The sequence below is a fragment of the Ambystoma mexicanum genome, chromosome 8 (genome assembly GCF_040938575.1).
Source record: "Ambystoma mexicanum isolate Mex_15411 chromosome 8, UKY_AmexF1_1, whole genome shotgun sequence".
In the NCBI taxonomy this organism is placed as follows: domain Eukaryota; kingdom Metazoa; phylum Chordata; class Amphibia; order Caudata; family Ambystomatidae; genus Ambystoma; species Ambystoma mexicanum.
In genome coordinates this window covers 1,728,172,068-1,728,184,637 of record NC_090929.1, presented here as the reverse complement: position 1 = coordinate 1,728,184,637, position 12,570 = coordinate 1,728,172,068, and the positions used below count along the sequence as shown (strand labels likewise).

Below are 12,570 nucleotides of genomic sequence, written 5' to 3'. Positions count from 1 at the left end.
TATTTTACCGTGTCCGCCTTGGTGGGTGGCGGAATTACCGGCCTACTCCAAGGTGAGCGGGCCGGTAATTCCCCATTCACCAAGGCACTTCCCCATTCCAATTTTTGCCCCCATAGGGCTCAATGGGAATGGGGAAGGAGGTAATTACGGTACCGCAAATTGCGGTACCGTAATTAGCACCAAGGTCCCTTTGCGGGCCCGTTCCTTAATGGCTGGTAAAACCATCTGTTGAGGTTGGGTCCAGCAAAGGGACCTCGTAGTAAGGCGGTAAGGGTTTACCGGTGCCCTTACCGGTACCGGTAAACCCTTACCACATACCGTTTAATGAGGCCCATAGACTTCCCCAACAGTACACAACAACTACCGGCTGCAAACACCCCAGGCCCAGCAACGGACCCACCGGGCTGAAGCCGCCAATAGCACAACACTGCTCTCTTGCACTTTTCCAGCTTCCTCCCACTAACTCACCCTCCCCTCCTCTTTCAGAGCCGCCAGAGGGCCAGGGGACCACTCCGGTGGTGATAGCGTGCGGTACAAATGTCCTTTAACATTAACATTAACATTCTGTGTCTCTGGTGAGCCCATCCTTGTTTGTTTCTGTGATTTGCAAAGATTGTGGTTGAATCTTAACAATGGAACACGATTGTGAAGCTACTCCCCAAGGAATAATGACATTTGGCACGCCCCATTTTTCAGCATTCTTATCATTTTTTGTGTTTACAATTTAGCTTTTAATATGCAAGATGATTCTTGCAGTTTTATTATTATTTATAATTTTAGGTTAGATTAAAATTGGAAGGAAATGAGTTTCAAGTTATTATTGAGTGTCAGGCTGATTCACTGTGCTGTGGAGTTTAGTAATAATTGTAACGAGATGAAGTTGTTCTATCAATTGGTTGTGAAAGTGATTTAATAATAGTTCTGTTAATTTTATTTGATGATTTTAAAAGTTTGTAAAAGTTTAATGACTGTATGCAAATAAATAAAAATAATAATATTGCAGTGCCCACCCTTGGGACAAACCCGGACTGATGCCACTTATTTAGATCACTAAGGATTTGTCTAGCAGGTATGTCCAGAAGAGCTAGTGGCCCATAGTTTGCTGCGTGTGAGTTGAGAGCTATGCTTGAATGATCCTGTATCTTTTTGGTCCCAGAATGTTGGTGGGCATGTTGCAGGGGGCGGCTGCTGGTCAGTGCCCCCCCCCCTTACACTATACAGGGGTGCACGCCTGCCGGCCTGACCTCAGGGTGGGCTTTACTGGGAGACTGGGGGGGGGGGGTTGGGCTAGGGTTGGGCTAGTAACGGGGCCTCTTGGGATGCCGGCGGCGCGTTTCCGGTTCCGTGGCTCCAGTCACTTCCGGTTCCGGGGCGCGAGGGCAGTGACGTCATCTAGCTACTTCTGGCGACTTCTAGGGGAGCCAATAGCTACTTTCTTCACTGAGGAGTTGGCAACACTGAGAGAGACCCGCAGCTATGTCCAGGCTGCGCCCCGCCACGGTGAGAGACCCCCCCCCTCCCCAAGCCCCCGGGGGTGGAGCCTCCTGCAGGGCGGGGGGGAGAGAGATGCCCCCCGCCCCCAGCAATCACACAAGGGGCCCCAGTGCTAGTAGCACCCTAGACCGTCCCCCCAGCCAGAGCTCGCCCTTCACACCCCGCCCCCCCAGCATAGGACACTCCCCCAGGGCCGGAGCACAGCCCCCACCAGGGCAGGCCTGCCCCCAGCCCATGCACGGCAGCATCACCCGCTTTGCATTCTGGGACTTGCGGCGCTGGGGTTATAATGGGCTATGGAGGACTACAAGTCCCAGAATGCAGAGTGGCAGAGTGAAACCAGGCCTGGGCGACTGTCTCTTGCCGTGTATGAGAAGCCCCGCATATTAGGGGGAACCCTCCCCACCAGTCACCTCACCTTCAATGCAGTCCCTCAAAGTAGCCACACAATCACCATGTCAGGAACACTCGAGGCAACTCGGCTACAGCCCCCAGACTCCCCCCCAACCCCCGCCCCCAGTAGCTTCGCTCACACTGAGCTCCACGACAAAGAACTTAAGTCATCCAACATCATGGGGGCATCACTTCACACCTGGGGCCATTTTACACTCCGAAATTCAAATCAGTACATTGAGGACCATTATGTGAGTTTTAGCGGCAGCACCCTGACAAAAAGCCAGATGGCACAAATTCCAGTTGCAAGCTGCTAGGCAGCCATAACCACAAACACTTGCATCCTCAATGTTATACATACACACTGCACACAGTGCCTTACTTGGCAAGAGTCAAATATTATCAGTCTGTGGCGAATGCATAGTTTGCACCCGATAAAACTCCATTTCAAAACATGCTATTGGGTGCATTCTCTCTTACATTATTATCAATTATTCTTTCACCAATCCGGTTGCAACCAGTAATCTATATATATATTTGTGAAAGTGTATTTGTATGTTGCGGGTTGGCTCCAGCCCCGTTACAGTTGGTGGGCTGATATGTTGGACCACAGTTGGCATACCAGTCTGGGGTGCACCTGCGATAGTGAAATTTGAACAACCCCACCCATTGACCTTCCACAGGGCGACATCCGGCCCTGTGCTATCAGTATAGGCAATTTCAGGAGATTTCAGGTTTTGCAACTATTCCAAAAATAGGAAGTTAGGACACCCGGTCGTCATACCAGTCTGGAGTGTACTGGCGATAGTGACATTTGACCAACCTCTTCCATTCACCCTGATCAGGGGTGCAGCGAAGTTACGGCCCTGTGTACTATCAGTATGGACAATTTCGCAAGATTTACATTTTGCCTTTTTTTGAAAATAGCGCATTATGACACAATAAAACATACACAAGGCTATAGCAGACACCCACATGCATACCAGGTCAATGCCGGGTGGTACCGCTAGTTCTACATAAAGCGCACCCAATAAACCCCCCCCCGGGACAAGGTAATGAGAGAGAATTCATGGCCGAAATGTAGAAATAATCACATCTCTACAATGTCAACGAGAACTTGCATACAATGATTCACCCACCCAACAAATCAGAAAAATATAATGTTCCTGTTTTTTAGAGCGTGGAGTGCTGGAAGAGCAGTCTGTTAGTTGGACGAGATCTGTTTGACGGTATAAAACAAGGTGGGTGCTAGAACTGCTGCGGTTACTGAGGAAGAAGATGTTTTAAACTATGTTGAGCAGGAAGTGCAGCCTGGAGTGGTCTGCTGTGATCGCATTGGAAACAAGACCTTGTTGTTGAGGTAATAACACATATTGACTGGTAAGCCAGTAGGAATCGAAATTAAGCGTGAGATTCTATTCAGAAAGAGCCACTCGTGAACAATGATTACTTGAACTGATTGGCACCTGTTCAGCAAATACTGGTACACTAATAACTAGAGACCTGCTTGTGCTTGGAGCTATTGTACTAATTTGTGGATTCTTTTTGAATTTAATATGTGCAAAATGTATAGAGTGCATACACAATGGTATCAATGCGCTGCACACCTCTTAAATAATATTGGAACCATGCCTCAAACCTACTAGCCATTGGAAAACTGAGGGGAGAGGGAGTGTTTTTATGCCTTGCTTGCAACATGACATTTTTACACCTGTTGCAATATTGTCGGGGCAGACCCCTAATTACCTCAGCCCAAACCGGGGTCCATCATCTGATGAACAAGTGCATGTTTTGTACATAAAGCAATGTTTATTGTACAAAAATCTGGGGAGCAGTTGGATTGTCCTGTGGAACCAAACCAACCACAGTCTCAATGAACCACATCAATCGATACATTTTTATACATTTCTGGCAACAGTTAAACACTCCCAAACATTTTATTACCACCCACTCCTCAAACATGATTGGACAAAGCATTTACAAATAACTTCCATCTTTTCCAAATTCATTCTTTCTCATTGGTCACTGACAATATTTACGACCATCTTCAGCTCATGTCCGCCTTTATGGATTGGTCCATGGTAGGTTGTGACGTCATGGTACAATGAAACATTCACATACAATATAATTCACTACTGAGTAACAACTGGCCTAGACCCTTTAACCTTAAGTGTGATTGCACATGGTCTGCATGAATATTTTAGCAATATGAGGAAGGCCTGAATAAACAGGTTTTTCTTTGAACTACAGATTGCGATCTCATCTGCCCCAGACTCCTGGCACCTCTTAAGGCATACTAAATTATGCGACCACTAATCCACTGCATAGAGCCTTTAGTTTCACCCTGTGAAAACAATGTACTGCCGAACAACTTGGCATTGGGGCCCATTTTTATTGCCGGCCTAAGCTAATAGTCAACCCCCCTCTACACAACTTGAATGCATCAGCGAGATTACATCTGTTCCTTGTGTATCTGTTAAATCATAAACCTTCGTCCAGTTCGCAAACTGACTTTTTACTAGATGACTCATTCTTTCTTCAGTCAGCCCCAGAAAACCAGAATGCCCCTGCTACCTGAAATTCATTGTGCAGCTGCTAACTGTGGAGTTCGAATAAACTCACAAAACCGTATTGCATGCAGATTATAAACTCCCTATTAAGCTTCTTTCATATGTTTCTCTGTGTTATCAAAACTCCTTGGATTGCAGGACAGGCCCCCCTCCGCATGCACATTGAAACCCTCCCTGTCTCCCAGTTTCCATGTGTTTCAGAACACCCTGTGTAAATCGTGTTCATGTTACATTTGCGGTTTTAACATTGTATCTTTCTATGTGCGTGCAACTCTTAATATGTATCAGTTCTAGACAAGCAGTAACACTGAAAAGTAACAAATCCCACCCATAATTAATTACACTCGATACATATGACATCGCAACATCGCGCCCAGTTTGCCGCCACTGCCCGTTATCAATACGGCGCACGCAACATGAACCCCTCGTAATTCTGGGTACCCTTCCTGACCACCTCAACAACATCAAATATCATAACTTAAAAAAACAATACTAAATCACAGACCTATTAAACAGAATAAGATTGATGCTAAATCCATAATTAGGGTTAACAATAGAAAACAGATGTGTTTTCAAGTAGTTGTGAAAAAGATAAAATAGTTGTCTGAAGATAAATACGAGGAGGTCAGAGTAGCAGGCATGAGGGGAAGCAAAGGAAATGGATTGATCAGCAAATCATGCCTGCTTACATTTGGCCATAAAGAGACACAGTAATGCCTGAATCTGGGTGGTCTTGATTTCTGCAGACATTGACAGCATAGCAGCAAATAATATGGTTGACCTAATGCAACAAGTTTGCAGGAGGTGGAGTGCACCTTATATGTAGTTGTATATGAATTCAGTGAAGAAAGATGTAATAGTGGGACAAATAAATTCAAATGTCCATACACTGGAAATAAGTCAGGCAGCAGAGTGCAAAAAAGACTTTGGGGAAGCTAAAGAAGGGGCTGGCTGACTAAGTAGAATTCCCATTGTTCATGCGATTTACAATAAATCAGTTCCTGGACGGCTGTGCAGAACCCCGAAGGTTAAAAAAAACAAGACTAATTTTGAAAAGAAAGTCTGTCATAGGCGAGAAATATATAACTTAATTTACAAGCTAAAACCCAAAGATTTTACCAGAAGAAAGAGAAGTCATCCATCCCTGGATATGAGATAAGGAATAAATTGGTGAAAACCCAGATGTTAAAGGATTATGTTCCAAAGAATTTGAAGACATCCAGTGGCACAGAGACATTCTTGAAGGTATGGGACATCTGTAGGTTGAGACAACCTAAGTGATAACTGTGTATCATCGGCAGATTGGTGAACCTCAAGGCCCGCCTTAAAGGAATGGTTCGGTCAGAAAATATTATTGTCCCTATGGTTCGGCCATGTGTTTTTAACCATAAGTCGATCGATAGTACAAACATTTCCTATGCACATTGCCCGATTTTTCGTCTCTTGAACACAAGCAAAATCAGGTAGTAGGGCGTGGCCATCTTGTGATAATTTTATCACTTGCCGCATCGCCCTGTGTGACCTGCATTTTTGGCACTAAATCATATCCCCCGCCCCTGAGCCTGACATCACCAAATCATTGATATTCTCTGTCTCTCTCTGTGGCGTTACTGGGCAGCGAAGCCAAACGCGCCCAGTCGTCACCTACGCGACTAGACGCGGAACCCAGAAAACAACACGCATCATGTCACAGCACAGCGCGTCACAATTAGGAATATGAAACTGTACTTTAAAAGGAAACCGCAAGACTGTACAATTGGTAAAGTACATTTATTTCACATTAAATGTTTCGATAACATTCAGCGTCTGACATAATCAATCAAAATGGAACTTTTTTTCTTTTCTCTCGTTCTGCAAATGTTTATCGTGAGTCACGCGCTGTTCCTTTTGGGTACACATGGTGTTCGTTTTGTCTAAATGAAGCACTTCGGTCGCACAGTGAATTGCAAAGCTGGTGCATGAACTTGGCACTAGACCACCGTAAAGGTTATGTTGCTCCTAATCGCCGGTACTGCATACAGGCATATTGGACCTTGTCTGTCGTCCAAAAAGACAGTTGAGTAGATCCAGCGATTGACGGGTAGCTGCAGCTGGCGGTTGAAGAATCCATCGGTCGGGGTCTGGAATAGATGACAATCGCAGAACGGCACGATGTACCTGTTTGCCAAAGATAAAAATAGAAATGTGTCTCAGTAGCCGATCATTATTACAATTAATCATTTTCTTTATTAGCGCAGAGGTGACACAATGTGAATCGAGAGAATACAACGTGGAATATCAAAGTACTCCGCTATTTGCTTCTGAGGATAGTGCGATGGAGTATGTTGAGCTCTAAACGTAATGCGTAACCTTGGGCAAGAATTTGAGGTGCACAAACAATGTAATGATTTATTAGCGTAGAACCAGGGAGAAACGAGTGGTGGTCTACGTGTGTCTCGATGCTGGCCTGCCCATGATCCCGGTAGATAGCCCAGCACACAGAGGTTGCACTAGCACTTCATTGCAATATGCCACACACAACAAACAAGTACAATGTGAGCCAGCAATAACGGTCAGCTATTCGTATTTAGACTAGTTCTGGTATGAAATTGTCTAAAGAGAAATTTACATTATATTCAGCATTTCCATTCGCTTGATGCAATGCAGACCGTAATGCAGACTCCTCCGTTCGTATCAACGATTTTTCATAAACTGGACTTATATGTAACTAGGTCCAGTTTTGGAATGGGCAACCTTATCATATCATACGTTATTACACCTCCCCCCCCCCTTCAATTCAATATCTTTCAGAATGGTCCCTGCCTCTCAAGGTCAAAAAACAATAGAACCTTATACTGTGCGCGGGATGCGTGGGCCTCCCAGCTCCCAAGCAAAAATTCAAAGCTGGTGACCTTCGCTCAAAATTAACATACATTCTTACTTTGCAACATCCTGTGTCACCGCATCCACGAGAACATGAATTTTGAAGCAAGGGCACAGGAAATTGGGGGCTGTCACTGCTCGTTGTTCGTGGCGCTGCTGAGCTGTAGGGGAAACTTGCCAGGGACAGAATGCCCCCTATTCCCAAATTATAGTCGGGAAATTATAATTATAAATCACAAAAACTGAGTCAAAATGTGCCTAGTAATAGGCCCACCTCTGCTTATCTCATGGCCTCCTACCCCATGGCATGTTTTCAGTCAGTACTTCTTGCGTGCCTAAAATGTTTTGTGGCCTAGGTCTAATCCCTTTTGTAGGACCAGCAGATATTCAGCTTTTTGCAGAATTTTATTGGTCATTAACACGAAAAATGAAGGTCCCACAGTAGCTCGACTAAACTGTGAAATGTGAAAGCAATCGTAATAATTGCCATTGTTTTTTTAAGAAAAGGACTGAGAGGATAGATTTCAAAAGAAAAATTGCATACTTTATTTGTACAGTTTATAAAAACATTTTTTGCAAAAATAAAAACCGATGGTAATCATTTGAACCGGGTTTTGAACGATTTAACAAGCTCTGCTTTGGGTGGACATGGCACGCTGGCAATGTTTTGTGGCAATGTGTCTGTGCTCTGAACAGATTTGTGCGCAATTCCATGAGTATGCATCTCGACGACATTAACAAGAAGCTCTTTCACAAAGTCGAATTCCATTTTCTCATATACTGGTTTGACAACCCATTTTTTTGCTTCTTTTCGTAAAGGCCATAGTGTAGCGAAGCATCCCTAAGTTTTGTGCAGTCCTAGATTGTTCCCGGCCCACATTCTCGTTATGCGCTAATACCGCTAGGAAAGTCCTATATTTCATCCCTTGGATGCCGAAATGCAATCTCTTTGGCCTGTACTTTAGGCACATATTGTGGAACTCCTCCAAATCTCCTGTGTGACAGAATTCTGTGAGTCCCTTCAGATCTCTTGATAGAGTTTTATCAAACACAATCTTCTCAAGGGCTTTGTGTGGAGGTGAATATGGGATCAACCACTTCTTCTTCCGTGCCTGCTCTGGGGACAAAGGGCCATGTTCCCATTGGTGGAAATGTTGGTTTTCTGTCCAGTGGTGAACGTTGGAACAGTGGTGCATTAGTGACCACCATTTTTTCAGTAGAATTTCCACAGACCCATCACATGTTTTGGAGCTCCACCAAAGATGGTTGCTGAAAGACTGGGACTATTGTGAAATACTTTCCAAACCTTTTTTTTCCCCCGCATCCGAGATTTTTTTAGCAACATGCCATACATCAAATTGTTGTTTACTATTTGGATACTGCTCTCTCATTGTCTTGGCTATTGAAACGTGTCTGTCCATGGCTATGAGGTCGATTTGCATTCAAATCACGAAGGATAGAGGGGCACTACAAAGTACAAAAAAGTGGTAAATCTGGTAAGTAAACTATGTTAACAAAAAACATAGAGGGAGAATTAAGTGATCACACTCTTGGCTGATAAATATATTTCAGGTGCACAGGGACTGAAAAGTGTCTCAAGACCACCAGAGACAAGTACACTAATGTAGACAAACAGAACCTGTCATCTGCTGACAGGTGGTCCCTAACGGCACTCCAACAGGGGAAAACAAAACCCCTACAGTATTAGATATAGGTACATTCGCTCTAAATAAATATAAATCACAACAAGCATTAGTTGTTCGTGTAAAGTAAATTAATTTATCAAGGTTAATAGACCCTAGGCTAGAACAATATTTCAAATTGGATATGTAACACAAACCCAAACTTAATTTCAAACAATTGAATTTTGCACCAACACCCCTTCTTGCTAACTAGCAAGAATTCACTTGAAATTGTAATACATTAAGTCGACAACTCCACATTGATTAGGGTTGAATCGAGTCAAATGTTAGATCACATTGAGCACATACTTTTCATATGGAAATTTAAGGAGTTGTAACATTCATCATAAGCCTATAGAATGTCAATATCACAATGATACTTCCGGGAATTCTTTGTTACAAACAATTAGATTTCCTATATTGATGTCCCAATGTGTTCCAGTTCAGTGGGCAGTGTCCACTTTATTATATACAAAAATGCCAACGCGTTTCGGAAAAAATCCTTCTTCAGGGCGGTTACTGCTGTACATACATATTCAGTCTGAGTTGCTGTGAATAAATACAAAAATGTGTAAGGGTGAGTCAAGCTGTACTCTTACTCCTCTCAACAGACGAGCATCTGATCATCCCGCTATTCAAGAATAACACAAAACTGACCTTCTGTTAATCACCAAAACGGGGGCCACAATGGTGGAGCCAAAGGCTGTACTGGGATATGATAGAATACGGTAGAATGCACTCAAGGCTGAGGACAGGACCTCGCACGGCCGCCACGGTCAAAAACCAGCTCAGAGTCAATTGATAGTCAACTAAAAAGAAATAAAATAGAGAAATCTAATTAACCAGTATATCCCGTGCCTGTACGAACTAAACGGAATATCTAAATCCTACAAGGCACCATAATGTGAACAACATCACTTGTAAATATAAAGAATGTCCACATCAAACACTCCCCAATAACACAATCTACTACGCCTCACGTAAACAAGCCATGACTACATAATCGTACATGGACTACACTTCACAGGGTGCATACTACGAGCAAAAAAAATCTCTCCTGCTGGTCATCGTAACTGTGTTCCAAAAAGCCAAACTTACATTGCGTAGTATCAGCGCTGGGCGTCCGGCTGCAAGCGATGTATCGCTGCTGTGAGCCCAATGTTATACAAGAGTCAACGCAAATGGTGCACATGCGCAGAACGTCACCCTGACGCCATGATGGTAGGGGCAACAATGTGTGTTGTCACGACGACGGCAACGTCAACACACGCTGGGACCGCTCCCCTCAGCTAGCAGCTGCAAATAAATCTGCGTGTACCTGAAGCATATTACGGAAAAGACAGCGCGTTAAAATTCGATACTATGCTCGTGGAGCGTCGCTGAACAGAGTGAGTGTAGAACGGAGGAGGGACCAAGCGCCAACCTAGGTAGACGCCTGTGTCCCTCCTTACCGTTCAAAAGTACCTAACGCTGTGGGTGACAGTTGGATACAAAGGAACCACTGTGCAGCCAAGCTCTATACTAGATGTTAAAAACTAGAATACCACGGTAAAGACTAAGCGAGTCCTGTCCTAAGCCTTATATGCTCCACAATTTAAATGATCCCTCACAAAGTGTAAAGGGGTAACTTCCTTATGTAAAACCCATGCCACCCACTTACATAGCAAAACAACAAATGACAGCTTCACAGTGTGTACAAATACGAATAGATGGTTGAGCATACATCAAGCAAAAAACCAAAGTTAAACATTTGGACCGTAATACGGTCATATACCCCAGAGCGCCCGGAGAGGCTAGGCTAGACACAGCAATGTATAAACCATTCACTTGGACAGTCAATTCGAACATATACTGGCAATATGTTAGACATAGCACATAAAGTCTGTTTCACAGTTCATTCCCTTTGGATACATGGAATCCAGATAATGAATCCACCACACTTCTCTTTGTTGTAATTTCCTGGTAATGTCTCCCCCTCTATTTCCAATAGAGACTTGTTCTAAAATCACACGTTTGAGTTGTGCTATGGTGTGCCTAGCTTCAAGAAAATGTGATGTAACTGGGGATTTAAGATTGCCTGTCCGTATGTTGGACTTATGCTCTGTCCAACGAAGCTTCGCTTTTCTGGTTGTGATGCCTACATAGAAAAGTCCACATGGGCATTTTAAAGCGTATACAACATTTTTCGAGTCGCACGTGCATGAATGTTTTAAGGTAATAGATTGGCCTGTATGAGGATGTGTGATGGTGTTCCCTTTTATAATGTTCCCACAATGCTGACAATTGTGACATGGAACAGTCCCTTTATGTTGTGGACTCATTGCGACCTGTTTCGTGAACTCAGCTTTAATTAAACTCTTCCGTAATGGTTTACTATTGCGGTAGGCAAACATAGGAAGTTCACTGAAAAGGTGTTGTAAGGTCGGATCCATTTGTAGCATGGGCCAGTTCTTTTTAATTATGCCTTTGATCTTGCCACTTTGAAGTGAATAGGTAGTCACATAGACCAATGATTGTCCAGTTTGACGAGCTTTAGGAATAAGTAACGTTTCCCTGTCTGTCGCTTCAACCTTTCCAGCAATTTCCGAAATCAAAGTATGGCTGTACCCACGGTCTAGAAACTTTTTGCTCAATGTCTGTGATTGTAGTCTATACTCCTCGGGCTCAGAGATATTGCGTCTATAACGTAAAAATTGACTGAGCGGTACACTCTCAATGGTCCGCTTAGGATGGAAACTGGTTGCCATTAGAAGGCTGTTGCGGTCTGTAGTTTTGGTGTGGATCTTGGTGGCCAACTTATTGTTTTTGACATAGATATCGACATCGAGATAGTTGATTCTGGTTCTACTCGTGTTGTTGGTAAACTTAATTCTAGGGTGCATATTGTTCATCATCTCAAAAAGATGTTGTAAATCTTCCTCCGGACCTGTCCAAATGCCAAAAACATCGTCAATGTATCGCACAAATACCGGTAGATGTTGTGTCCATCTAGGCGAGGACAGAATGAACTCGTGCTCCAAATAGAACATATAGATGTTGGCATATATATCCTTCCTAAAATACACAAGAGATTACGGAAGAGTTTAATTAAAGCTGAGTTCACGAAACAGGTCGCAATGAGTCCACAACATAAAGGGACTGTTCCATGTCACAATTGTCAGCATTGTGGGAACATTATAAAAGGGAACACCATCACACATCCTCATACAGGCCAATCTATTACCTTAAAACATTCATGCACGTGCGACTCGAAAAATGTCGTATACGCTTTAAAATGCCCATGTGGACTTTTCTATGTAGGCATCACAACCAGAAAAGCGAAGCTTCGTTGGACAGAGCATAAGTCCAACATACGGACAGGCAATCTTAAATCCCCAGTTACATCACATTTTCTTGAAGCTAGGCACACCATAGCACAACTCAAATGTGTGATTTTAGAACAAGTCTCTATTGGAAATAGAGGGGGAGACATTACCAGGAAATTACAACAAAGAGAAGTGTGGTGGATTCATTATCTGGATTCCATGTATCCAAAGGGAATGAACTGTGAAACAGACTTTATGTGCTAT

General features: G+C 43.6%; 1 protein-coding gene across 5 annotated transcripts in view; it reads left to right on the top strand.

Moving 5' to 3' along the window:
* The first annotated feature begins 1,374 nt into the window (after positions 1-1,374).
* LOC138473374 (zinc finger protein 514-like) overlaps positions 1,375-12,570 on the top strand; it is a 175,337-nt gene continuing 164,141 nt past the window's right edge. For 3 of the 5 annotated variants that reach the window (XM_069612065.1, XM_069612064.1, XM_069612063.1), the window contains exon 1: positions 1,375-1,500. In XM_069612065.1, the coding sequence (XP_069468166.1) occupies positions 1,477-1,500 (24 nt within the window). In that variant the 5' untranslated portion in view covers positions 1,375-1,476. Of the gene's footprint in view, positions 1,501-3,064; positions 3,248-12,570 lie in introns of all 5 variants that reach the window. The other 2 variants (XM_069612067.1, XM_069612066.1) reach the window with 2 other exon arrangements.